At 53.6% G+C, this 27650-nt stretch overlaps 2 protein-coding genes across 6 annotated transcripts in view; both read left to right on the forward strand.

The window, feature by feature from the left end:
* The first annotated feature begins 986 nt into the window (after window positions 1-986).
* RPL38 (ribosomal protein L38) lies at window positions 987-7263 on the forward strand. Of its 3 annotated transcripts, none has more exons than XM_008965922.5 (5): window positions 987-1088; window positions 1296-1336; window positions 1508-1568; window positions 6575-6697; window positions 7192-7263. In XM_008965922.5, exons 2-5 carry the CDS (start codon window positions 1334-1336, stop codon window positions 7215-7217), a joined length of 213 nt encoding a protein of 70 aa, XP_008964170.3. In that variant the 5' UTR covers window positions 987-1088; window positions 1296-1333; the 3' UTR covers window positions 7218-7263. The 3 variants fall into 3 exon arrangements, with proteins under 3 accessions (XP_008964170.3, XP_008964172.1, XP_008964171.1); XM_008965924.6 differs by having other exon boundaries at window positions 1078-1114; XM_008965923.5 differs by lacking the exon at window positions 987-1088 and adding an exon at window positions 1114-1148.
* A 3637-nt stretch (window positions 7264-10900) lies between these two features.
* TTYH2 (tweety family member 2) overlaps window positions 10901-27650 on the forward strand; it is a 48453-nt gene continuing 31703 nt past the window's right edge. Inside the window, exons 1-2 of one of the 3 annotated variants that reach the window (XM_063598793.1) lie at window positions 10901-11099; window positions 19902-20074. In XM_063598793.1, the coding sequence (XP_063454863.1) occupies window positions 10971-11099; window positions 19902-20074 (302 nt within the window). In that variant the 5' untranslated portion in view covers window positions 10901-10970. The other 2 variants (XM_055101457.3, XM_034942815.4) reach the window with 2 other exon arrangements.

The following is a 27650-nucleotide window of genomic DNA, read 5'->3' on the forward strand; positions in this document are numbered from 1 at the left end:
ATGTAGAAATTTGTAGAGAGGTTGGAAATAAAATAAAAGTGGAGGATAAAAATAAAATCGATAACCGCAGGTTGCTCAGAGCCTAACCTAAAGGATGTTATGGGGGAGAAAGGAACGCTGCCCTCCCCAGGCTTCCCAAGCTTCCCCAGGAAGTGGCCGGAGCCTGGGCTGGGGAATCTGCCCAGCAGGGGTTCAACTCCTGAGTCCACCTCTCCCCTCTGGGGCCGCGGTGAGACCCGGCAAGAGCAGGAGCACTCCCACTCACCATCAGCCCTAGGGGTGAGACACTTAGCCAGGGGCAGCGCTGCGACAGCTGTTGGAAGTATTATTATTATTATCATTATTGCTAAAGATGGGGGTGTCTTTACTAGGTTGCCCAGGCTGGTCTCGAACACTTGGCCTCAAGCGATCCGCCCGCCTCGGCCTCCCCCAGTGCTGGGGTTATAGGCGTGAGCCACCGCGCCCGGCCTTAACTTGCTTTCATTGTACATCAATTCCTAAGGGAATTGGAAGCAGCAAGCAGGAACGCTCCCTCTTATGGAAAGAAGAGCCCAGGGCCCTGGTCATGACAGGTTCAGGTCCCAAAAAGGAGACGGGAAGAAAACGTGAGGCGCCAGAACAAGAGGTTCTACAAGGTGCACACGAGGGTCCCTGCCATTAAATGAAGAATTTTCTGTGTAGATGCCCGTGCGCAAGTCCAATGAAAGCCGTGGAGAATAAGCGTTAGCTCTTCAAACTGAATCTGAGCTAAAACCTAGCAAAGCCAGGCTGGGGTTTGAGGGGTTGCGGGGGAAGACAGGAAGGGGTGGACGGGGAAGAGGCGGGGGTCCTAGGAGGAAGGGATGGGGAGGAGCGAGAGGAGGGAGGCGGAGGGAGGGCGGCAGCCAGGATGGTCCATTCCATTCTTGGAGCTGCACTGTTGACTTCGACCACAAGGGGGCAGGGCTGCTGAAAATGGAAGTGCGAACGCCTACATGAGTCTTGATCCTCGGCAGGCACCGTACCCAGTTTCCTCCGTTGGGAGGGTTTAACTGCCCGGAAACGGAAGTCTCGTTCTTTTTCGTCCTTTTCCCCGGTTGCCGCTTGCTGTGAGTGTCTCTAGGGTGATAAGTGGGTGAGAAGGGTAATCTGGGGCAATCCACGGCCAGGTGAAATCTGGGGACCCCAAGTCCGCGTGGAGGGTGTCGGGGAGGAGGAGGGGAGTGCGATGGGGCCGATATTTCGGGGGAGAGCGGGAAAACGGGGTTCGCTGCCAGCCCCCGCGCCGTGTTAACGCCGAGGACTGTTTCCCGCAGGTCCTGGTCCGCGCCGGAGCCCAGCGCGCCTCGTCGCCATGGTGAGTACGGTCCCTGCCTGGCGCCTTCCCGGGGTGGGCTCGTGGGGCCCCGGGGCGAGGGCGAGAGAGCCTCCCAAGGATCTCCTGAGGCCGGGAGGAGCTGGGGGACTGGGCCATCGCCGGAAGACGTGTCTCTTTGCTGTCTGTTCACCCGCTTCCTTTGTGTTGCAGCCTCGGAAAATTGAGGAAATCAAGGACTTCCTGCTCACAGCCCGACGAAAGGATGCCAAATGTAAGTGGTTGCTCCGAAGGTTCAAGAAGAGCGGTGCCTAGCCTGGCACCGCTCCGGGAGCGTCTTCCCCGGAATGTCAGGCAGGAGACGGTTAGGCCGTCTGGGTGTGTGCCTGGCCCTCTGGGAGCAGTGGTTTCATCCTGTTTCCCATGAGAAAGACCTGTGGGGGGCACGTTGAGGCCCTGGAATTTCTAGGACCATCTTTAGCTAATCGCGATCATCTCAGAGGCCGCCCTGAGTTCAGTTTTCTTTCGTGTAATATAGTAAATTGTCGGAACGGAATCCCCACTCCGCGAAAGCCTCAAAACACACGTCCCATAAACACTGTTTAGGTTCTCTGCAGTTGTGCAAAATCTTAACACAAAATCCATTTTGTAATAAAGTGCTGGATATTTGCATGTAATGTATTGAGCACGGCACACTGTGTAGTATGGTCGTTTACCTCGTGATCCTGTGGTCGCTGGCCGGTGTCAGAAGGTATCATACCTATCTAATCCAGAAAAATATTTAAAAAAACAATTTTTTTTTTCTTTTAGACAGTCTGGCTCTGTCGCCCAGGCTGGATTGCAGTGGTGCCATCTTGGCTCACTGCAATTACCGCCTCCCAGGTTCAAGCGATCCCCCTGCCTCAGAGTAGCTGAGCGCGCCACCATGCCTAGCTGATTTTTGTGTTTTTGGTAGAGACAGAGTTTCACCATGTTGGCCAGGCTGGTCTCGAACTCCTAACCTCAGATGATCCACCTGCCTCCGCCTCCCAGAGTGCTGGGATTACAGGCGTGAGCCACTGTGCCCCGCCAAGATCAAAATTTGAAGCAGGGCTTCTACTGAATGTATATCGCATTACCACCATTGTAAAGTCACAGAGTTTAAGTTGGACTGTCATAGGTCTGTTTCCCAGCTTGTACATACAGGGGAAAGAAGGTGATTAATGAAAAACCTTAAACAGCAGGTTTTCGATGGATAGGTGCCAATCTGCTGCCCACTTACTTAAATTTTTACACCAAGTGTGAGAGGTAGTTGTGTTACCCCTTTGTGATACTTGAAGGAGATTAGGGGGCTTGTGTTTGATACAAGCTAGGTCTTGAGTTATGTTGTTACTTGAACCCAGTCGTCTTTTTTCAGCTGCATGAAAGAGAATCAGGTCACGTGTGGAAGTGAGGTTGCATGGGACAGGCCTGTTAAGGTGGGCTAAGACACCAGCCGTCTCTAATGCTCTGTGCCAGCGGTGGTGCCAGACGGTGGTTGGTGTACAGGGAGAGTCTTTCAATGAGTTGGGGGTAGGCAGAGATGGGGGTCATATTTGTGTCCCCATTACCCAAAACAGGCTGTCACCTTTGAGGTAGTGACCACCTGTGGGAACAAATAGCATCTGGTGGGAATGATGACTGTTTGCTAGTGTTTTGTGTAAAGAGATGAGGTTATCAGGTCAGTTTTATTTCAGACCATATGGGGTCACTGCCTAGTTTGAAGCCCAACTCTACCAGCAGGTAACTTACCCTTCTCAGCAAGTTAAACATGATACCACCGTTTGATTGTGTTTTAAAAGGGTGGTGGTCTGGGCGTGGTGGCTCATGCCTATAATTCCAGCACTTTGGGAGGCCAAAGCGGACAGATCTCTTGAACCAGGAGTTCAAGACCAACCTGGGCGACATGGCAAAACCCCATTTCTACTAAAAATAAATTATCCGGGCATGGTGGCACACGCCTGCAGTCCCAGCTACTCAGGAGGCTGAGGCAGGAGAATCAGTTGAACCAAGGAGACGGAGGTTGCAGTGAGCTGAGATTGTCTCACTGCACTCCAGCCTGGGTGACAGAGCGAGACTGTCTCACAAAAAAAATTGGGAACCTTGACTTTAGATGATGTGGCTTTAAAGGTAGTGGTCACAGTCCCCCTGGGGACAGTAAAGTGTCAGTAGCTGTTTGTTGAAAAAACTTTAAAATGGTTGCATTAATTTTTAACGTGTAATAGGCATAGCGTAAAAGTTACCATTTACACTGGGTATGGTGGTTCCCATCTGTAATCCCAGCACTTTGGGAGACTGAGGCAGATGGATGAGACTAGCCTGGGCATCATAGTGAGACCCTGTCTCTACAAAAGAAAAAAGTTAGCCAGGCGTGTGCTGGTGGTCCTAGCTACTCAGGAGGCTGAGGTAGGATTGCTTGAATCCAGGAAATTGAGGCTATAGTGAGCCATGATTATGCTACTGCACTCCGGGCTGGGCAACAAAGCGTAATTGTACAGTTCAGTGGCATTCAGTAAATTCACATTGTTGAGCAGCTGCCACCATCACCACCCATCTCCAGAACTTTATCTTCCCAAACTGAAACTCCCTCTGTTAAACACCAGCTCCCCATTCTTCCCCAGCTCCTGGCAACCACCTTCCAATTTGTCCCTGAATGTGACTGCTCTGGATACCCCATATAAGTGGGTCTGCTATTGCATATTTGACCTTTTGTGACTGGCTTCTCTTCAAATGTCCTCAAGCATGTGTCAGAATTGCCTTTTCTTTTTTCTTTCTTTTTTTTTTTTTTGACATGGAATGTCACTCTGTTGCCCAGACTGGAGCACAGTGGTGGAATCTCAGCTCACTGCAAGCTCCGCCTCCCAGGTTCATGCCATTCTCCTGCCTCAGCCTCCCAAGTAGCTGGGACTACAGGCGCCTGTCACCATGCCGGGCTAATTTTTTTTTTTTTTAAAGTAGAGACGGGGTTTCACTGAGTGAGCCAGGATGGTCTCTATCTCCTGACCTCATGATCCACCCGCCTTGGCCTCCCAAAGTGCCGGGATTACAGGCGTGAGCCACCGTGCCCGGCCTGGAATTTGCTTTTTTTAAACAGGGTCTCACTCCTGCCCAGGCTGGAGTGCAGTGGTGTGATCATGGCTCACTACATCCTTGATCTCCTGGGCGCAAGTGATCCTTCCACCTTAGCCTCCAGAGTCTCTGGGACTACAGGCATGCGCCACCATGCCTGGCTAATTTTTGGTGTTTTAGAGACGGATCTGTGTTGGCCAGGCTAGTCTCCAACTCCTGGCCTCAAGCAGGCCTCCTACCTTAGCCTCCCAAAGTGCTGAGATTACAGGCATGAGCCACCACACCCAGACCGGAGTTTTCTTTTGAAGGCCAAGTTTTCCATTGTGTGGGTAGGCCACGGTTTGTTTATTCATCTATTGATGGACATTGGGTTGCTTCTACATTTTCGCTAGTGTGAATAATGCTCTGAACATGTGTGTGCAAATATTCTTCTGTGGTTGCTATCTGTTCTTTGGGGTATATACCTAGAAATGGAATTGCTGCACATACGGCAATGTTGAGTAAACTTTTTCTTTTTTTTTTTTTTTTTTTTTGAGATGGAGTTTCGCTCTTGTTGCCCAGGCTGGAGTGCAGTGGCGGAATTTTGGCTCAGTGGTGGAATTTTGGCTCACTGCAAACTCTGCCTCCCATGTTCTCCTGCCTCAGCCTCCTGAGTAGCTGGGATTACAGGCGCCTGGATGATTTTTGTATTTTTAGGAGAGACGGGGTTTCTCCATGTTGGTCAGGCTGGTCTCGAACTCCCGACCTCAGGTGATCCACCCACCTCAGCCTTCCAAAGTGCTGGGATTACAGGCGTGAACCACCGCACCCAACTGAATAAACATTTTGAAGAGCTCCATATGTCTTTACAAGTGGTGTTCAGCTGAGCTCAGCTGCTAGGGGCAGTGTTACACTGAAATAGGTTAGTTTGGATGAATATCCAGGTGTCTGGATGTATTAAGAACGACAGTCCAGGCAGCCCGTTCCTTGGGCAGGCTCTGAGTCACAGTGCTGCTTCCTCTGATGTGCCCCATTCCTATAGTAGTTACTGGCAGAAATGGAGTTGCCGAATGGCGAGGACAAGATCATCTTGTGTGCGTCTGCCAGGTTAAGTGCTGTGTGCTGTGTCTGGCCAGGTGCTTTCGTTGAAGTGTTAGAGCCCATGTTCAGCCCTCAGCCACCTGCTTCTTGATTGGCACATCACTGCTATTATAACAAGTCCTGGGAGTATCTCTGAGCAGTTTTTAAAGAGTTGGAACAAGGCATTCAGCGAGTACATGGAGTGGTAACTACTCTTGGGAAGGGGTTGTCTCACAGCAGCCAGATGGCCATGCATTGATGCTGCTGGTACATAACCAGAGTGGTGCACGATTCAAACCCCACACAGCTGAATTTGAGGTACACAGTAGCTGTTTCTTGTCCGAGCCATGATCCTGAAATAGAACTTGGCAGCAGGAAAGAACCCAGAAAATGGATTCCACGTAAATTCAAGGAAAACCCTGGGTGCGTGTTGTGCGCAGTGGCTGGAGGCATCCTGAAGAACGAGCTCTTACTGGCCCAGAATGTCATCTCACATGCGGAGGCGTGATTTCCGGGAGTGGAGTGCTGAAAAGCGCTCAGTCCCAGCAGACAGCCCGTCTCCTTACTTTATCACTGCTTCTATCCGTTTTTAAAAAGATAATAGGCCAGGCGCGGTGGCTCATGCCTGGAATCCCAGCACTTTGGGAGGCCGAGGCCAGCGGATCACGAGGTCCAGAGATAAAGACCATCCTGGCCAACATGGTGAAACCCCATCTCTACTAAAAATACAAAAAATTAGCTGGGTGTGGTGGTGCACGCCTGTAATCCCAGCTACTCCAGGAGGCTTAGGCAGGAGAATCGCTTGAACCTGGGAGGCGGAGGTTGCAGGGAGCCAAGATTGCGCCACTACACTCCAGCCTGGCAACAGACCGAGATTCTGTCTCAAAAAAAAGTAGAAATAAGAAAGATAATAAGGTTGATAGAAGATATTCTGCAATGTTGTGTTCAGTGTACCCAATAAAAGTCCCAAGTTGGAGGAACGGGTAATAGTGTTTTCTCTTTGCACAGAGGGACGGTACTGGAGGTGGGTGCTGTCTCCTGCATGCTGCTTACTGCTTGAGTGTATTTGCACATGGACTGTGTCACATCTGTTTTCTGTGATACAATTTAATTCCTGATTCTGGTCTCCGGTAGCTGTCAAGATCAAGAAAAATAAGGACAACGTGAAGTTTAAAGTTCGATGCAGCAGATATCTTTACACCCTGGTCATCACTGACAAAGAGAAGGCAGAGAAACTGAAGCAGTCCCTGCCCCCCGGTGAGTGAGCCTGAAGTCACTTCAGGGGCGGGTGGGGTTTGGAAGGTTGCTGTGTGTGGCCATGTTGTATCTTGTTTTGAATCCCTCTCAGATTTCAGAGCCCATTTTATGGTCTAAGAATCTGCTCTTGCTGTTGGGGGTGTGAGGAATAGTTGCGATTCTCAGATTATATACAGTACCAGAAATCATTTCCTTAGCCAGAAGAGAGGTTAGGGCTCATTTAATCCTGTTCACGACCCTTCGAGGTTGGTGCTAGTACTGATAGTCCCCATTTTTTACAGGGGAACAGATGGAATATAATAGACCAAGTCTTTTTATCGAATATAATAGACCAAGTCTTTTTATCAAACACTAAATATTTTAACCAAAACTTCGCTGGTGGATCTAATTTCTGAACCTTGTGTGCTCTCTTTAGCTTAAGTACAAAATCTAGACAAGCAGCAGCAACTCAGATTTGTCTTCTGGATGGCTTACTTTTGTCTCTTTCCCTCTAGGTTTGGCAGTGAAGGAACTGAAATGAACCAGACACACTGATTGGAACTGTATTAAAATACTAAAAATCCTAAGTGTCTTTCGTCTTTGCGGATGGGAAAGGGAAAAATGCTACCTCGTAGTGGCTTCTGATGGGAAAAGGACACGGGTCCTGTTGGTGCCTTCCTGTGTCTTTTTTTTTTTTTTTTTCTTTCTTTGAGACAGTTTTGCTCTGTGGCTCATCCTGGAGCACAGTGGTGCGATCTCAGCTCACTACCACCTCCGCCTCCTGGGTTCAAGCGACTGTCCTGCCTCAGTCTCCCGAGTAGCTGGGATTACAGGCACACGTCACCACGCCTGGCGAATTTTTGTATTTTTAGTAGAGACAGGGTTTCACTGCCTGCCTCAGTCTCCCATAGTGCTGGGATTACAGGCATGAGCCTCCGTGCCCGGCGCATCCCTAATCTTGAGCATGATCTCAGTCGGCGAATGAGGCCATCTGTTTTCAGCCCGTTCGAAAATAAGGTGTGGGGAGGCCATGATGGAAATATCACGTGGGGTTAAACATAACTGGCAGATGTGGGAGCGATGGTGGGGCATGCCATTCAAACAGGTCCCAAAATGGGTGCAACAAGGTATAGCACATCTACCACTCGCTAACTTAACTGACTTGCAGAAATGACTACACTTTTGCCTGTTTCCTCAATTGGAAAATAGCCATATTAACACCTCTTTCGTTGGCTTGCTGTCAGGGTACTGGGATGGGGGTGGGGTGCATGGGTTGGGGTGGCCACCAGGTGGTGCTGTGCCACAGCGGACAGCCCCTCTGGAAATGACTGGCATCATAAAATCTGTCTTCACACCCAAGGTAGTGTTTTCTGTTTTTTTAAGATCTCTACCTTTTAAAAGCGTGGCATACAGTGTGCTTGGTATTGTGTTAGGCATTTAGACGTGCTCAGGTTGTAAGGTTGAAGTGCCAGTCTTTGAATATTCTGTAAGGATTGTGAGGGTGTGAGGTGGTTTTGAGTCTGGTCATGGGTCTTGTTTCCTCCGGGAGAGGGTGGGTACACCAGCCCTCAGGCCCAGGTGCGGCACTGTGGGCGGCTTTCAGCCTTTCCCGTTCTGTAAGCATTGCAGATTCCCAAGGAAAAGCGAGCCTTTACCATGTGGGTTTTCTTTGTTCCCAGCACATCGTCCAGAGTTTCATCCCAGCTCCTAGGAGACAGGCCTTGCAGGGGTGTGTCCAGCCTTGTCTAGAGAAGGCTGCCTTTCATGCAGTGCTTCCCAGCCCTGGCTTGTGACTCAGTCATCTGGGGCACTTAGGCAGTTCACTGTGGTGGCCAGGGCTGACTGGAGATTGCGATTGCGGTGGTCTGGGGCATAGGTGTGTTTCCAAGCTCTCAGGTGGGCCTCTGCTTTGCTGGGGCTTCAGCAAGCCCTTAAGTGCTGCATAGCAGGTGAATGGGTGGAGGGGGAGGTGATGGGCTACAGCTGCTGGTGTGCCGACTGCCCTCCAACTCCCTGCTGAGTCTGTGGGAGGTCTGTCTGTTGTGCTTCAGCTTTTTGACACCTCTCTGGGTCAGCAGGCCTCCGGGGAAGCAGCTAGAATGGTCGCTGTCTGGCTGGGTGCAGGTGGGCTGACAGGTTTGGATATTCCAGGCCGCATTCCGGTGGCTGTGGAGATGGCCCTGAGGGACAGCCTTTGCAGTTTGTTTCTTCCAGTGCCGTGTGCAGGCCTCCAGCCTTCTGGGGCTCCCTTGCCCCGGGTTCAAAGTCAGTCCTCGGTGACCACCCACTGCCTAGGAGGCAGGCCCTTCCCACCTGGGGGGCCTCTGAGGGCAGGGGCTGTAAAAGCAGCCACCAGAAGAGTCCACTTTCCCCAGCAACTGCAGGGACTGAGTCAGAGACCAAGACCTTTTAAAAGGAGGTTTTCACCCAAAGAAGTTCCCTCCCCTGCCGCAGTCTCCAAGCTGATCGCCTGGCTCCTGCAGTTCTCCGGCTCCCTCCCCTGTTCTGGAACTTGCTTGCTTCCCCTTCCACTGGCCTTAGTCCCTGATCTCACAGGGTCCTGTTCCTTCTGCACAGAGGCCTCCCCCAGCACCCCCCTCTTTGACTCCCGATCATCCTTCAGCTCATGTCACTGTCCTTTGGGAGACAACCCCGACGCCCACCTTCCATCCCCTCTCCCTACAGCAGGGACTCTGACATTTCACAAGGCCTGCAATCGCTGTTTGCAGGATACAAGTCCACCTCACCTCGCCTGCTAGGCTGTAGACGCCATGCAGGCGGGAACGTGTGTTTTATCCATTACTGTATCCTCTAGAACAGAGAACGTGCTCAAGAAAATTTGTTGAAAGACACCCCGATGAGAGAAGAATGGCTGTTTCCAGCCTCCCGGGCCCCTCAGCTTTGGGCTCCTGCAGGGCCCCAGAACTGTGGGATCACGGCCACGAGGAGCGGCCCCGAGGCCAGGACTTCCTCTAATGGACACAGGGCCTTTGAGCACTGGGTGACTGGGGCCCCACTCCCCAGCAGCCATATGTGTTTGCGAGCGTTTTCAGTCGGTCCGCATCCACCCGGTCCCTTCAGCCAGAACCCTAGGAGCCCCGCCCCCGTCCTCCCGGGGCTCCTTTCTCACCCGCGTCCCTGCCGCGGTGGATACGCACCCCTCGGGCTGGCTACCCAGCGCGGTTTCCACGCCCAATCTGCCGCGACCCCATCACTCCACCCCACCTACCCCTGACTCCTGCTTGTCCTGCAGCCTGGGCTCCTCCCTCCGCTGGCCAAGTCACGCCAAGCAGTTTGCGGTTACAGGACGGGTGGGGGCCTCTGCATATGTGCAGAGTACGGAGGGCCCAGGGACGCGAGGCTCCCCGATGGGCAACCTCCCCTGCCTTTGCTTTTCCCCAGAGCCCCCTCCTGGCCTGCGTTCGGCATCTTCTCGGGTCGTCATCGCCCTCTGCGGTGCCTGCGCTCGGGGTGAGGGTTTTTGTCGGCTTTTGTTACATCACCGATGTAACAGTGCCTGGCACGTAGTAGGTGCTCAATAAATATGTTGTTGCATGCGCTTCAGTCTCCCCGAATGCTTGTCCCTTCCGGGCGCTCTCATCGCTCTCCTACCTTCCCCGCTACACAGCTCGAAGGTCCCCTCCTCCGGGAAGCTCACCCTGTCCCACTTGCCAGGAAGAATCAAGCAAATTTTCTGAGTGAGACACCGTGTCCTCACTCAGGCGTCCTGCAGGCGGCTTCAGTGAGTTGTTGGGGCAGATGCGCCGGGAGTTCCCGAGGGCAGGGACGGCGTCTTATTTCTCTTTTTAAGTCCACAGGGCTTGCACAATAGATGCCCAAAAAATGAGAGTGAATTTAGAATGAGTGACCGAGTGGCTGAAGATTGCCTCCTTCCTTTCCCAGTCTGTCGGTTACTTACCCTGTGACAAGCCCTTGGGACGGGCAGTCGCCCCTCTCTGGCCTATGACTGCTGGCTGCCCCCACTGACACCTTATACCCTTGATCTGATCATAAATAAGAAGCAGCCCGGGGACCTCGAGACTGAAACTGATTTAGAGACTTCTGGGAGCTTTTTTCACTTCCCTCCTCCCATCCGGCCAGGACAGATCCCCGCCCAGAAAGGGGCTGTTGACTGCAGCGGGTTGCGCGCCCAGAACTGGGACTGGGATAGCGGCGGGGCGGGGCGGGCGCGGGTCCAGGGAGAGGCGGGGCCGGGGGCGGGGCGGGCGCGGGGCCCCGGCCGGGAGGTGAGCGCAGCTGTCGTTCAGCTTGTGGGTAGCACTCGGGCCGAGCCATGCAGGCGGCGCGCGTGGACTACATCGCTCCCTGGTGGGTCGTGTGGCTGCACAGCGTCCCGCACGTCGGCCTGCGCCTGCAGCCCGTGAACAGCACCTTCAGCCCCGGCGACGAGAGTTACCAGGAGGTGAGTTCACGCCGCCCCAGACCGCAGCCACGCGCGCCCCAAGTCCCCGCACTACCCCCTCTCCCCTCGAGAGCCTGCACTTTCCCACGTGCCTCTCAGACCCCTTCTCTCCCCGCGCAGCCCTTTCCCGTCTCCCCTCTCCCCTTTTCCCCCACCCTCCCAGGCCCGTGGCCCGCGTCCCCTCCTGTCTGGGAACCTGGGGGCCGGGAAAACTGAAGAGATCAGAGTGAAGCGGGCGTGGGGAAGGGGAGGAAGGGCGCAAGACCGCCTGCGGGGTGAGGGGCTGAACGCTGAGCGGGCAGGGCGGCGCGGGGGAGGGGTAAGGACAGGGGCATTCGTCTCGGGGTAATCCTGGCGCGCGAGGTGCGGGGATGCTGAGGGGTGCCCCGACGTTTTCGACCGTCTGAGATTCCAAGATGGGGCGCTCTCTTTCCGGGGCTGAGTGGCCTAGGAAAGTTTGGCAGAAACTGAGTAGAGTCTCCCGAGTCGGTCTCCGCAGCACCCCTCCTCCCCAGCCCCGGCCTGCAGGGTGGGAGTCTCAGCTGGAAGGCTGCAGGGCTTGGGGAAGCGGTGTGGGTCACTTCCCCTCTAGCGCAGAGAACCCACAGCTGCTTGCGCTTGTTCCAGGGAAGGAAGGTGGCCTCCGTCAGCCCATCTCACACTGTTGTCCTGAGGACCCCCTTGCATTGACAGTCAGCCTCTCTGTGTCCCCTGGTCCTAGACTGGCCCATTCCTGTTCCCCCACGCCCCTCTCTCTACCTCACACCTTCTAAGCCCTGAATTTCTGGCCTAGGGCAGTCACTCCCGGCTTCCCCTCCCTACTCTGCTGACCCTTGGCGGGATTCTGCACCCCACAGACAGGGCCAGGGCTCCCCAGACCTCCCTGCCCAGACAAACAAAGCTGCAGAATCTCCCAGCCCGTCTCAGGTCTGGTCATGCCTGCTCTGGCCCCGGGAGCCCACCTGTATCAGTTCCTTGTGTTGGGTTAAAGATTCTGGGGCCAGTGGACCAGGATGGGGTCCATTTATTCAGAGCCAGGCACCCATCTCAGGACTTTGGCCCCCGGCGGCCTCTCCCTGTGTCAAGTTCTCCAGATATGGGACAGGTCAGGGCAAAGCAGGGCCTCTTGGAGGGAATCCTGATCCAGTGTGAGGTGCCCAAGCGCCAGTGACAGGGAGTCTAATAATAACCCCTGACGACCCGGCTGCCATCAGGCCCAGGCAGATGGTGCCTGCCCTACCAGAGGGAGGGGAGCATCAGGACCCCTTCCTGGGGTTCAGTGGGCACTCAGGAGCAAGACAGCAGTCGGTGGACACACCCCCCTCCCCCAGAGCCCAGCCTGTGGGAGTCTGTGTTCCCTGAGAATGTGGCTGCCTGGGGATAGCTCCAGGGAATCTTCCTCTCCCAGAGAATGCATGAAAAGAGGCGGATATGATTTCAGAGACAGCTGTGTGTGTGTGTGTGTGTGTGTGTGTGTGTGTGTGTGTGTCCCCATCCCAAACCCTGTGCCCCAGATCCCACACCCGGGGTCTCCAGCCATAGTTTTCTCCTCTCCACTGGAGGAAATCTAAACTTTTCATTGGGTCAAGAAGACCCCTAGGTGGGGGTAGGGATGGTAAGGGGACTCCCTCACCCTGATGGCCCCAGAGACAGTTCCTATCAGCCCAACAGCTGTGGCTGGTGGATCCTGGGCCTGCCCACAGCCCCCCTCAGTCCCATGGGCAGGTGGCAGTTGAGCCACATGAACCTACCTCCAGCCTCTGCCCCTCCTCCCAGGATTCTGGCCCCGGCTCACTTTGTGCTGGGCATCAAATGGTTCCAGAGGGTGTCCCTTCCCATCGGCCACTGCTCCTGGGCAGCTGGCACCAGCCCTGCCCACTGGCTCCTGGTCCTGCTCACCCCCTCGCCACCACTCAGATCGCTGAGTAGGAGATGAGCGTGGTGGGCCAGGACCGGAAGTCTGGCTCTGGGTGTTATTTAAGGTGGCTCCTGTTTTGGTAAGTTCCCCTGTTGTGACCACAGGTCTCTCCTGGATGTCTTCTTTCCTCCTGAGCACCAGTCACTAACAGAGTCAGGTGGACCGTCGGTTATCCCAGTCTTCAGCAAGCTTGACTGGAGCAAGTGCTATGCCAGGCGTGGGGTGACCGTGGTAACCAAGGCAGCAGGTCTTCAGGAGAAATTGCTGGGGATTCTCTGCGGCTGGGCTCTGGGCGCAGTGCTATGGCAGACACCAAGCAGTTTGAGGTGGGGCTCTGCCCTCCAGTTGGCTGGGGTGGATTCCCAGTTCTTTCCATGTGTGACCACGGGTAGGTGTCTTAACCTCTCTGAGCCTTGTTCCCTTCATCTGCAAGAATTAGATGAGATATTCCACATATCATGCCTAGTACAGAGAGTCCCATAGCACATAACAGGAGCCGGTGACACAGATCATTCAATGGAGTGACTGAGAGGTTCAGGAGTGTGTCTCAGGACAGTACCCTGCTGGGGAATGGAGAGGAAGGAGATCTCTTCCACAGACTCTGATTGGGGGAGACTGAACAAAACGCCTGCAGAAAGGGCTTCAGCTCATGCCCCACATGTTCAAATGCACAGTGCTGGCTGTGTGGGGTGTGGGGGGTGGGTGTGTGTGCATCAGAGACTAAGCAAGGATAGAAACAGGCAGGTGCTGGCCTCAGGATGTGGGTGGTGTGGGGGATCTCAAAGGCAAGGGGGTTCTTGGAAGTGCAGAGATGGTGAAGAGCAGGTCACCTGGTGAGCTGGGATTTCCTGAGCAAATTCAGTGTTCCAGAACCTTCCTGAGGAAGTAGGGGCTCTCACTCACTTTCTGGGGTCTTTGGGAGCCGTGAAAGCCCCCAGTCCTCCTGATAGTTGATCCTCGCCCCTCTCCCCCCAGTGAACTTGAGCCCAAGTCCTCGCAAAGGCCACTTGACCTGTGTCACCAGCCTTGTGGGGAGGCTACCCTCCAGTGAGTAGAGGCATGAGAGGTTAGCACCAAGGCAGGGCTGTGGACGAGGGCACCTTGGCCCTGGCGGGCACCCAGCTCTGGGCTGCCAGATGTGGCTGTATGTCTGGAAGGAAATCAGCCTAGACCTGGAGCCCAAGTCTTCTCACCTTTGATAGATGAGGGGGATTGGATTTGGAGACGATTCCTACTCTAAAGAGATGATAAAAGAACTAATGAGTTCATGGATTATGAAGCCTGTGGCCAGTGCCTGGCACACTGGAAACTGCTACAATCGCTGCTTGGGAAGGAGAAGACTGCAGCCAGCCGGTGTCCATTGGGCAGTGTTGGGGAGAAGGGAATGGGCACCTGGCACTGAATCCAGCAGTATCTCTCTGAGCAAATGAACGAGGCACTTCGGTGTCCCTGCCTGAGCGTGAGTGCCACCATCACCATCCAGCCAGCCCCTCAGGGGAGACCAGACACTGATGAGCTCAGTTCTTGAAACATCTTAGTAAGCTCCCAAAGGCTGTGCAAATGTTAGTTATTGCTACTGTCAACAGGCAGGTGGCCACATGTGTGCTTCCCTTGCCACATGTTCCCTTGCCACATGTTCCAGCTTCCCTTGCCCAGGATCAGCCGACCAGCCGCTCTTTGGGGACATGTGTTAGGAGGCAGAGGAGATATTGTTAATTTTTTTTGTATTTAGGCATGTATTTCCACGTGTTCTCTCATTGGTTGGTTCCGTTCATAGATTCGCCAAAGTACAAAGTGGAGGGTACACAGTTGGGGACTGGACCGGAACTACAGGACTTCCTGCTTCTGACCTGGGGGCAGGTCTGAGGAAGAAGGACCAGGCAGCAAGCCCATCCCAGCCGAGATCTGAGAAGAGCTGAGGTTGGGATGAGGAAGCCCCATTCATCCAGTGTGAAATTGAGTCACGGTCATCAGACAGTCAGGCCGCGCCTGGGAGAGGGCTTAATCTTTCCCAGTGGGCCTGGGAGGGAGACTCTCCCTCTAGGTGCTCCTAGTTTCCCTCTCCCAGCCTCCCCCTGAGACCGGCACACCTCTCTCTATATCTTCTGGGGCCAGGGCTGTTGCCCCCTCCCCTGCCCAGTGCAGAAGCCCCTTGGGTCCCGCTGCCATGGTCACTGCGGCCCCCAACTTGGGTCCCAGCTTGGCACTCTCCGCTCTGGGTTTTTCATGACACAGTGACAAATCAGAAATAATTGAAGTCCCTTTGATGAGGCGAGAGGCAGAGTCTGAGCACCAGTGTGGGAGCTGGGGGCCTGGTGTTGCTGTGGGACAAGCAGGTGGCTGCAGGGCACAGTGGGAGGCATGGGGAGGCGTGGGAAATTGTCTTGGCAAAGCTCTGTCCATCTGAGCAGGGGGGCCTGGAAGCAGAACTCTTGGCTCCCTCCTCCATTCCCCTCCACCTCCATGCACACGGGGACATGCAGTGTTAATTAGGAGCAAGAAAATAATTGCCCATTAGGAGCAGCAGGTGCCACCAAGCTGGCCCTGGAAGAGGGTGCTGCTGGTTAGGGGGAGGGGGGCGGGCTCCTACCTGCTCCTCTTTTCCCTCCTCCTTCCTCCTCCCTTGCCCACCTTCCCTCTTCTTTCTTCTTCCCTTCCCAATTCCTTTTCCCCCTACACCCTCTCACCCTGTCCCACCCACCACCCCCAGTTTTTTCCCAGCACCTAGGTAGGGTTCCCAGGAGGGTTTGGGAAGTAACTCCCTAACAAAAGGCTTCCAAAGGCTGGGCAGGGTGGCTCATGCCTGTAATCCCAGCAGTTTGGGAGGCCAAGGAAGGAGGATCACATGAGCCCAGGAGTTGAAGACTAGCCTGGCCAACATAGTGAGAGCCTGTCTGTATTTTTTTTTTAAAAAAAGGAAATTAAAAAAAAAAAAAAAGCCTCCGAGTGTGGGTTTCTCAGGCCTCGCTTTCACTGGAGCTGGACAGCATTATCAGAAACCTAATTGAGGCCAGCTGCCCAGCTTGGAGAGGCCCCAGGCCACAGAGGCTCAGCGGCTGCTGAAGGGGGAGACCGGGAGGCTGGAGGAGGCTTGAGAGAGTGAAACGGGGGAGCCGGCTACATCACCCACAGCCTGATCCTTCTTGGACGAGCCTTCCTTGCTGGGTGGGGACATTGGTAGATTCAGGAGCTTTTCCCACTGGGGATAAAATGATAGTGGGACTGTTCAGGAGGCAAACTCAAAGGGTAGCTGGGGGCAGGCTGGATGGTAACTGGGCTTCAGGCTACACAGGTTTGTCTGGGGCTCCCTTACATTTTTGTGTTATTAGGAATAACTTGGTTGGGCATCGTGGCTCACGCCCGTAATCCCAGCACTTTGGGGAGCCGAGGCAGGTGGATCACTTGAGGTCAGGAGTTCGAGACCAGCCTGGTCCTTTTGTACTAAAAGTACAAAAAAATTAGCTGAGCATGGTGGCACATGCCTGTCATCCCAGCTACTCAGGAGGCTGAGGCAGGAGAATCACTTGAACCTGGGAGGCGGAGGTTATATTCAGCCGAGATCACGCCGCTGCACTCCAGCCTGGCGACAGAGCAAGACTCCGTCTCAAAAAAAAAAAAAAAAAAAAGTACAAAAAAATTAGCTGGGCCTGGTAGCACATGCCTGTAATCCCAGATACTCAGGAGGCTGAGGCAGGAGAATCCCTTGCACCTGGGAGGCGGAGGTTGCAGTGAGCCGAGATTGTACCACTGCACTCCAGCCTGGCGACAGAGCAAGACTCCGTGTCAAAAAAAAAAAAAAAAAGAATAACTTACAGGAAAGAGTGCAGTCTTAAGTGTGCAGTTCAGTTCAATGAATTTATACCCTCGAGCACCTGCGTGCGTGGTGTGTGTGTGTGTGAGCAACACCATCCCAATCAGATCGTATTCCTGACCCCCTAGAAGCCCCCTTCGTGCTCTCTTGAAATCCGCACCCTCCCAAAGGTAGCAATGATTCGATGATTCACATTTCTCTGGCTATTCATGAGTATCTCTGACTTTGAACTTCATATAAATTAATCCATACAGTTCTCTGCTGTTCCATGTCTGGCTTTCTCTCTCAACCTGACTTCTGGGAAATTCATCCCAGAAATACCGTCATGTGTGGCTGGTTTCCTTTTCATGGCTGTGTAGTATTCTAAGACTATAACACATGTTCTATGTCTTTTCTCTTGTTGGTGGACGTTTGTGTCTTTTTGGGTGTAGGCTGTGACTGCTGTGTGAAGCTGCTGTGAACATTTGTGTATCTTTTGAGGGACACAGCCCTCCTTTCTGTAAAGCAGAATTGCTGGGTCATGGCATGCATGTTACACAATGATTTGCAATTTTTTTTTTTTTTTTTGGCTTGGTTGGGGTTTTTTTTGGGAGGTTGGGTTACTTTTTTTTTAAGAAATGGGATCTCAGCATGTTGCCTAGCCCAGGCTAGACTCAAACTCCTGGGCTCAAGTGATCCTCCCATCCCAGCCTCCCCAGTAGCTGGGATTGCAAGTGCATGCCACCAGGCCTCGCTGGTTTGCAAATGGTTAAGAGGATCCCTGGGCTTTAGCAGAGAGGCCTCAGGGGCTGCCAAGGGGCGGCCAGGACAGAACATGGCATTTCTATCCACTCCTCACTCAGATGGAGCTCTGTGTTGCAGGGCTCTGGTAAGCAAGTCAGTTTGAAGAAAAAGTTAAGCTACTGGAAAAAGTTTGAGAACTTCTGTTGACACTAATCCAGTGCTGCCCAGACTTTAATGGAATATATGTTGCCTGGGATCATCTCTAGAGGCAGGTCTGATTCACTAGCTCCAGGGCGGGGCTAGAGATTCTGCACCTCTAACAAGCTCCCAGAAGATGTCAGGGCCACAGGTCACAGGGTGGTAAACTTTACTTCAAGGAAAGAGGCTCTCAACTCCCAGCTGTCTTGGCCTCCTCTGCCTTGGCCTGGGCTGCAGGGCCCTCTGGTGAAGGGGCATGGACTGAGGACCAGAAGAGGGGCAGTGACTTTCCACCATCTCTTTCTACCCCTGGGCTTGCTGGGGTCAGTCCCGGGGACAGGCCATGCTAATGAGTGGTCCAGGCGGGGAGAGCCCCAGCCCCAGCCCCCTGCCACACTGTGAGGTCTTTGGGAGAGGGAGGTGCCCAGATCTACTGGGCCCTGGCTTCCCAGCTGCCGCTTTTTTTTTTTTTCTAGAAGGGATCTCCCTCTGTCACCCAGGCTGGAGTGCAGTGGTGCAATCATGGTTCACTGCAGCCTCAACCTCCCAGTCTCAAGCGATCTTCCCACCTCAGCCTCCTGAGTAGCTGAGACTACAGGCACATGCCACCATGCCCAGCTAATTTTTTATTTTTTATTTTTTTGTAGAGACAGGGTCTCCCTGTATTGCCCAGACTGGTCCTGAACTCCTGGGCTCGAGCAATCCTCTCACCTTGGCCTCCCAAAGTGCTGGGATATAGGCGTGAGCCACCACACCTGGCGGAAAGCCACATTTTCCAAAGTCAAATCCATCTGTTCCCCTCCCAAGTGAGCCATCTCTCCTGCCTTTTTCTGGGCTGCCCCCATCACTTCAGCTGAGAAGTCTGTCAGCCAAGAGTGACCAGCAGAGCAGTCCATGTCAGAGGCCCGAAGGCCTGCCCGCATCTCACAGGGCTGGCAGCGTGGCCTCCAGCAGGTGTCTGTCCCCCTGGAAAATGGCCCCAAAGCCCCAGACTGCAGAGCCCGGCCTTGGTTTGTCAGGTCTATCTCTGTGTGTGCCTGTCCCTGCACAAGTCTCATCTCCCCCTTAGACCGCAGGGTCCTGGAGTACCCCCTTCCTGCTGATTGCCACCCCCTGCATAGGACTCCCTGAAACAGGCTTTCCCCAGCAGCCCCCCGGAGCACTAGGGATTCGGGACTGGGAACCCCTATCGGGGGTGCATGGGAAGCAGGGGCGGCTGTCAGCTCAGGAGCCTGACTTAGAGCCAGGTCCAGCCCTGGCTGGCGGCCGCCAATCCCGGTGCCATCTGGTGCCCATCTGGCAAAATCAAGAGATGAGTGAGCAGAGAGTGGCACCAGGCCTCCTGACAGACTGGCTCCCATTGCAGGGCCCCGAGGTGCTAGGCAGGCCTCAGGCCCCTCCGGCCCCCTCAGAATTCTGGCTTTGCTGCTGCCTCTGGCACTGGAGGTTCAGCTGTCCCTGTTGGGGTGCAGTGGAAGGGACTCCAGAAGTTGCATATCCTGACTGTCCCGCCCCCTCACACATCTCCCAAGCATGGAGCTGGCTTCTCGATTCTCAGGATGGACCCCAACACCTAGAACAAGCTCTTCACATTCTGGTAGAGGATGATGCCCAGCCTGGGACAGCGGGGTCCTTGCATGGAAGAGGCAACAGATACACAGGGCTGCCCTTCCAGGCCCTGCCTCAGTGGCACTCAGCGCCCGAGGCCTCTGGGTACTCTGGTCTTGGACAGTATCCCTCTCCTTGCCTTTTTCCCTTGGCCATGGAGCTCACCACCCACAGCCCTCCCTGCTAGCTGGGGATTCCTGCCTTGTCTCCTGAGTGGCTCAGACTCTTCATCAGCAGGGCCTGGTCCATATCTTCATCCAGGGTCTGAACCAGAAACCAGAGACCAGCTCTGGCACCCCTCCCTCACTGACCACGAGGCCCACCACTTGGCCTCATGCCCTGTAAGCTCCATCACTCCCACCCAAGTGCCTCAGCGCCGGGCCCTCTGTTTACAGAGTAGGAGCTTGAACCCTAGGTGGAGCTTGGAAGGATGGACGAGAGATGCAGCTCAGGCGGTGGGGCACTCAGGGCCCAAGGGCAGGGCACTTCCAGAGCCCCGTACTGCAGGGATGAAGAGTGACAACAGGCCTCTGCTCTCTTCCAGTCGCTGCTGTTCCTGGGGCTGGTGGCCGCCGTCTGCCTGGGCCTGAACCTCATCTTCCTTGTGGCTTACCTGGTCTGTGCATGCCGCTGCCGGCGGGACGATGCGGTGCAGACCAAGCAGCACCACTCCTGCTGCATCACCTGGACGGCCGTGGTGGCCGGGCTCGTCTGCTGGTGAGTGTCCCTGGACGGCCGTGGTGGCCGGGCTCGTCTGCTGGTGAGTGTCCCTGGACACTGGGCTTGGGGTGTGCGGCTCAGTCTGCAAGGGGCCAGGGACTGTTTGACCATGTTCTGACGGAGCTCCGGCTACCTTGATGGAAAAGCTTGTCCCCAAATGAATGTTGTCCCTTTTTTTTTTTTTTTTTTTTTTTACCAAGCATCAGGAATCAGATGCCTGGGGTGGTGATGGGGTCTCCAGAAAGGTCTCCCAAGTGGCCCCCCACAAACCCTGCCCCAATGTGGGTTTGTCCTGTGCCCAGCAGCCGTGCAGGCAGCATTTCTGCACCGACACTGGGCATCTCCAGTCTCTGTCCCTGGCCCCTGCCAGCTGCTGCCCTGGGTCTGTGAGGTCAGAAGAAAGTTTGACTCCAGCACAAATCAATTCCATCTTCTTGTGAGATCAATAGCTTTTAGTGCCGTTAGCCAGTTCTTTGGTTTGGATGAGGAAGTGAGAATTTCTTTTATTTATTTATTTTAAAGATGGGGTCTCACTCTGTTACCCAGGCTAGAGCGCAGCGGTGCGATCACAGCTCACTGCAGCCACAAACTCCTAGGCTTAAGCAATCCTCCCACCTCAGCCTCCCAAGTGGCTGGGACTACAGGTGCACACCACCATGCCTGCCTGGCTTTTTTTTGGGGGGGGGGTGGGTGGGGAAGAGACAGGCTTTCATCAAGTTCCCCAGGCTGATCTCAAACTGCTGAGCTCAAGTGATCCACCTGCCTCAGCCTCCAAAAGTGCTGGGATTACAGGCGTGAGCCACTACACCTGGGCTGAGACTATGTTGCTCAGGCTGGTCTTCAACTTCTGGCCTCAGACATTGCTCCCCCCTCAGCTTCCCAAAGCACTGGGATTACAGGCATGAGCCACCATGCTGGGCCTTAAAGCAAGGATTTATAACTCCCGTGCAGGAGTCCATACCCAGCCCACCACACTGCCTGGCCACTCCACCCCAGCTGGCGTCCACATGCATGCTGGCTGTTTTCAGGAGTTGTTGCGTTTTTCTTGTTTTTAAATCTATAAAGGTTTTTCCAAAAGCCTCTAGTGTCCACGCAGAGATGCTTCTGGGGTGTGGTCACCCCAGAGAGTAGAGTCTCCCACTACCCGGCAGCAGGCTGGCAGCCAGGCATGTCCCGGTCAGCCTGGGGGTGAGGATGCCTGGGCTCTCATACCTAGGCAGCTCACCTTGCCACTGCGAGTTTCTTCTCTGTTGGAAGATGTTCTTGATCTCGTCCTGCCTGTAGTGGGAGGCTCACCTAAGCCAAAACGCAGGCGAGACGCTAAAGCAGCCTTGTGGGGCGGACAAAGCTCTGAGCACAAGGAAGGGGACCAAGGCTGCTGCAATACATGGCCGGGGCTGAAATAAGAGACTCAGAGGACAGAGTTCTGGACAGGCCGGGAGGTCACAGTTGAGTGCGGTTCCCAGTACAGTGGAAGAGCTTTGAGAAGTGACTGGTGTTAAAAATCCTCCTGCGTGGCCGGGCGTGGTGACTCATGCCTGTAATCCCAGCACTTTGGGAGGCCGAGGCGGGTGGATCACCTGAGCTCAGGAGTTCAAGATCACCTTGGGCAATGTAGTGAGACCTCACCTCTACAAAAATGAGCCAGGCATGGTAGTGCATGCTTGTAGTCCTGACTGAGGCAGGAGGATGATGAGCCCAGGAGGCAGAGGCTACAGTGAGCCATGATCGCTCCATCGCACTCTAGCCTGGGTGATGTGACACCCTGTCTCTTACACACACACACACACACAGATACACACACACACACACACAGATACCCACACGACAAACTTGTTTTGGAAGAATACTTTGGAACGGTAAGAATGGCATGAGGAGTCAATTCTTCCAATATGGAAGAATTATCTGCAGTGTAGGGAAAACTCAAGGTGGAAGGAATGTGCGTGGCAGAATCCATCCCACAACATTCTGGGCGTGACTTGTACCAGGCAAGAGGGCACCAGCAGTAAGAAAACAGGCACCAAGTCTGCTTTCATGATCTGTCAGCAGAGGCTGAGAACTGTGTACCAGTTTGCTTTGAATCATTGCAACTAAAGAGAGAGGGCTGGGCGTGGTGGCTCACGCCTATAATCCCAGCACTTTGGGAGGCCAAGGTGGGTGGATCACTTGAGGTCAGGAGTTCGAGACCAGCCTGACCAACATGGTGAAACCCTGTCTCTACTAAAAATACAAAATTAGCTGGGCGTGGTGGCGAGTGCCTGTAACCTCAGCTACTTGGGAGGCTGAGGCAGGAGAATCATTTGAACCCGGGAGGCAGAGGTTGCAGTGAGCCGAGATTGCGCCATTGCATTCTAGCCTGGGCTACAGAGTCAGACTCCGTCTCAAAAAAAAAAAAAAAAACCAAAAAACTAAGGAGAGAGCTCTGAAGGAAAGGAGCAGGCATAGAAGTGGATGGCCCACCTGAGTCCAGGCATTCCTGGGTGACATGGGCACCCAAACCCATAGGATGAGAAGGCGTTAACTTGGCAAAGGTGGGGGCAGGGGAGGCGGAGACACCTCCAGGCAGAGGGAAGAGGAACGTGCAAAGGCCCAGAGGCAGGAGCGAGCATGGGGCTAAAGGAAGCCAATGTGGCCGGAGCAGAGGGAGCAGATGAGGGGGTTGGGGGCACTGTCGAGGGTCGGGGTGAGCAGTGAGTGGCAGTGGGATGGGGAAAGTGTCACGGGGTCAGAAGACACAGGGGGCAGATGGGATTCAAACCATGGAGCAACTCATAGGCTTTGTGAGGGGTCGGGGTCTTTATTCTAAGAGCCAGGGGAGCCACTGCAGGGGCTCTGCAAAGAGGTAGCGTGACCCGATAACTCAAGTTGAATGGAACCCAGGCCGGCGGGAGTATTCGGAACAGTGGGACTTGAATGTGAAGAAGTGGCCACCGGGTGACCGAAGAGCTCAGAGGCCTAATGAGGGCAGTGAGCGACCTTGGGATTAGCAATAGCAGGAGCCACCACCACCTGCAGGCCAGAGGGACACAGGGAGAGGCTATGTCACCAGGGAAGCTGGAGCCACACAGCCTGCCTATCAGCGGCTGCAGAACGAGGGGAGCAGGGCCCTGGCTGCCTTACCACCACCTCCAGTCTCCTACCAGCACCTCCATCGGCAGAAGCCAGCTGGCAGGGGAGCCCGAGACATTCCGTGTGAGGGATCAACCCCTGTAATGGAGAACAGGGCAGGGGACAGAGGAGGGACAGGTCCAGGCAGAGGGTCGCATAGACGCAGGCAAGAGTAAAATCAGGCCATCAGGGAGGCCCAGCTGGAGAGCAGCGGGCTTACACCTGGGCATGGGCAGTGACCAGAGGGGAGTGCCCAGAGGAAGAGTCAGCTAGGGAGGTTTGGGGAGGAGCTGCTGAAGTTCATCTGCAGGTTTCTGGCTTAAGCCCCCGGATGGCGTGGCAGTGCTATCCTCCAAGGCAAGGGACATTGGCAGGGAACCGGGAAGAGAAGCAGACAGTCAGTTTGGTTGTACACAGATTGAGTTTAAGGTGCCTTTGAACCATCCAAGTGCAGTTGGAGTTATAAAGCCAGGGTCATGAGGGTGGCCAGTGTGGAAGTCACACACATGGGTGACCTGCCGTAGGAAGCACAGAGTGAGAAGAGAAGGGGGCTGGGGCCAAGCCTGGAGGAAGCACAGTGTTTAACAGCTAGGACGCAAAAGGTGCCTGTGAAGGAGACCAGGAAAGAGTGTCCCACAAGGAAGGGCTGGGAATACCACAAGGGCACAGGAGTCACGGGGCAGCGTGTTCCAGGAAGAGGAACCAAGCTGACCACTGCACGTGGGAGGGGGGTTGGGAAAAACCCTTGGGTTAAGTGGGAGGTCATTGGTCACCTTCCTTGGAGCTGCGTCCACTGGGACACAGGAACAGCCAGATTGGTGTGAGTTATGGGAGGGGCAGGAAGGAGAGTCGGGACAGCAGCAGGAGAAGGGATGGAGGTAAAGGTTGGGGCACTGAGGTGGGAGGACACATGAGCTCTGCTGATGTGATTCCACCTGAAAGCGGGGGATTGAATCCGCAGAAGAAAAGACCAACAAGGGGTTCCTGAAAAAGCAAAAGGGATAGGAGGATATACCTCTTTGTTCTCCTCTATTTTGGGGGAAGGGTAGTGATTTTATATTTGGGAAAGAGTAGTGTGAACACACCAGGGGGAAAGCAACACCACCAACCCGCTTATTCTCCCTTAAGCAGAACAGTTTTTCCTATGGCCCAGGTGGGATCAATGACCCCAGGAGAGACCAGGAGACCCTCATTAAACAGCCAAGGCGATTTCTTTCTTTCTTTCCTTTCTTTTCTCTTCCTTTCCTTTCCTTTCCTTTTTGACAGTCTCGCTCTGTCGCCCAGGCTGGAGTGCAGTGGCACGATCTCAGCTCACTGCAACCTCTGCCTCCCAGGTTCAAGAGATTCTCCTGCCTCAGCCTCCTGAGTAGCTGGGATTACAGGCACTCGCCACCACGCCCGGCTAATTTTTGTATTTTTAGTAGAGATGGGGTTTTGCCATGTTGGCCAGGCTGGTCTCAAACTCTTGACCTCAGGTGATCTGCCTGCCTCAGCCTCCCAAAGTGCTGGGATTACAGGCTTGAGCCCCAAGGTGATTTCTGATCCCCAAAGATGAGGTGTAATTTCACAGCCCCTCCTGGCCCATCGCTGATAAACCCACAGGGCCCGAGAGAATAGAAGGATGGGAAAACGCTGGCTTCATATTGAATCCCCGGAAAACACTAAATCGTGACTCAGAGAGCTAGAAAAGGATGAACACAAGGAGTCGACAAAAGGGCTTCTCAGAGCACAATACAATTGGTTCATTTTCTTTTAAATAAAGTTACAAATTGGAGGGTCACGGGAAGACAATTCATTTAATGTATAAATATCTCAGCTGAGCACTTGGTGAAGCTCCTCCCCTCTGTGTGGATACAGTTGCATTTTCTATGATGGTGCATTTAACTGGGTTCAAAGCTAGTTACACAACTCTGGTTGAACCCAATGAATATTGATTTATGCAGTGGATTTCTAAACTGTAGAGGGGGTGTGTGTGAGAGAGAGACAGAGATACGTAAAGCATGCAGGAACCTTGTTTTTTTTTTTTTGTTTTTTTTTTTTTGATGTCTCCTGCCCCCCCATCTTGGATGATACAGGAACCTCATTTTAAAAGGCACATTCCCAGACCACACTGATGGAACGGGCCGGGCTGCTTATCTGCACTTAACAGGCTCCCCAGGTGATTCTGTTCCCGTGGTCTGAGGACCACATCCTGAAAAACACTAAATTAGGAGTCGAGGGCGCCCTGGAAGGAGGTTTCTTTTCTTTTCTTTCTTTTTTTTTTTTTTTTTTTTTTTTGAGATAGAGTCTTGCTCTGTCTCCCAGGCTGGAGTGAAATGGTGCAATCTTTGCTCCCTGCAACCTCCTCCTCCTGGGTTCTAGCTATTCTCCTGCCTCAGTCTCCCGAGTAGCTGGGATTACAGGCATGCGCCACCACGCCCAGCTAATTTTTGCATTTTTAGTAGAGATGGGGTTTCGCCATGTTGGCCAGGCTGGTCTTGAACTCCTGACCTCAGGTGATCTGCCTGCCTCAGCCTCCCAAAGTGCTGGGATTACAGGCATGAGCCACTGCGCCTGGCAGGAGGTTGCTATCAGAGTCCTCCAGGGGGTTCCATCCTAGATCCTGTGTTGTTTAAAGAACAACAGAACAAATATAAGTGTGGACGTGTACATTCATCTCCCCCCACCCTAACCCAAATGAGCATTTTGGATGAAAACTCAGGAGGCTGCTTAATCAATCTTCAGATGGTCTCAAGTGGTGCAGGTCAGATGGAATATGATGGATGACAAGAGTCAAGATTTGAAATGATTTGTTCATGCTGGAATGTTGGACTAAAACCAACTAGATGAGATTTCACAGGGATAGATTTAAAGTTCTGCTTTTGGTTAAAACAACACAAAAATCAATACAGCACTATAGGAAGGAGGAGAGACTGGGTTTAACAGCAATTCTTGGGAAGAAATTCAGGGGCTGTTTGTAGACCACAAGATCAGTGGCGGGAGGGGGGGAACCAGGGCGGGTGCAAGTTCAGGTCAGTGCCCTGGGAAGTGGAGGACCTAAGGCATGAGCCCTGCTGCGCTCAGAGCTGATGAACAACCTGGACTTGAGTGACTCACTCAGGCCACATTTAAGGGTGACATTAACAAATTAGACTTTCATTTGGAGGACAGTGATGGCAAGGGTCTGAAACCTTAGTCCCAAGAAGGACGCCTGCCCACTTGGAGAGCATGAGGTGAGAGGGTTATGAGGAAGCCAGGTTCAGCTGTCTGATGGGGCACTGTGCAGAACTGGAAACTTCTTCCAGGCTGCCCTAGAAGACAAATGAAGATCCAGGGGGCAAGTGGTTTAAGGAGGCAGGTGTCAGCTCAGTAGAAGAAGGAACATTCTATAAGTTGGGAGTTCACAGTGGAAGAACAGACTGTGACATGGGTGGCCTGAGGATGCTGGAGGAAAGGGTGGAGGATGTCGAGGGAGTCCACAATTCCTGGAGGTGTCAAGAGAGACCCAAGGTTGGCAATGAGTATGTGATCTCAGTAGACCTCAGCGATTCCCAGGCCCACCTGTGTCAGAATCCCCTGGGGGCTGGTAAAAGTGCAGGTAACCTGGGCCCTCCCCAGATCTACTGCATCAGCATCCCTTGGGCTGGCTACAGTCTCCCAACTTTTGGAGTCTTAGGACTAGAGGACAGTATTTTCCTATTGCCCAAATAAAATGTCCTGTAGAACCAGCCTGCCAGGGACCCTGAACCTTCACCTCACCACCCCTAGCCCCACCTGCCAGAATGTGAGATGTCATCCACCTACTCACCGCAGCCCCCAGGAAAGAGTTCCTCAGCTCAAGTCAAAAACCTGCTCTCCATAGATGTTTACAGCAGCTGTATTCAGAATTGCCAGAACTTGGAAGCAACGAAGATGTCTTTAACAGGTGAATGGATAAGCTGTGGTCCATCCAGACAATGAAATATTATTCAGCACTGAAAAAAATGAGTTTTCAAGCCGGAATAAGTCATGGAAGAATCTTAAATCCATATTACTAAGTGAAAGAAGTCAGTCCGAAAATGTTCCACACTGTATCGTTTCAACTCTATGACATTCTGAAAAAGGCAAAACTTAGGAGAAAGTGAAAAGATCAAGGGTTAAGGCCAGGTGCAGTGGCTCAAGCCTGTAATCCCAGCACTTTGGGAGGCCAAGGCAGGTGGATCACCTGAGGTCAGGAGTTCAAGACCAGCCTGGCCAACATGGTGAAACCTCCTCTCTACTAATAATACAAAAATTAGCTGGGCGTGGTGGCGGACACCTGTAATCTCAGCTACTCAGGAGGCTGAGGCAGGAGAATCACTTAAACCCAGGAGTCGGGGGTTACAGTGAGCTGAGATAGCGCCATTGCACTCCAGCCTGGGCAACAGAGCGAAACTCTGTCTCAAAAAAATAAAAATAAAAATAAAGGGGTTAGAGGGGAGGGGGTACTTAATGGGCAGAGCACAGA

The sequence above is a fragment of the Pan paniscus genome, chromosome 19 (genome assembly GCF_029289425.2).
Source record: "Pan paniscus chromosome 19, NHGRI_mPanPan1-v2.0_pri, whole genome shotgun sequence".
In the NCBI taxonomy this organism is placed as follows: Eukaryota; Metazoa; Chordata; class Mammalia; order Primates; family Hominidae; genus Pan; species Pan paniscus.

Bases quoted from the DNA above. Each gene is read 5' to 3' on its own strand.
- RPL38 (XM_008965922.5), top strand. The intron at 1,569-6,574 runs GTAAGTGGTTGC...GGTCTCCGGTAG, and splicing joins CCGACGAAAGGATGCCAAAT to CTGTCAAGATCAAGAAAAAT. The intron at 6,698-7,191 runs GTGAGTGAGCCT...CTTTCCCTCTAG, and splicing joins GAAGCAGTCCCTGCCCCCCG to GTTTGGCAGTGAAGGAACTG.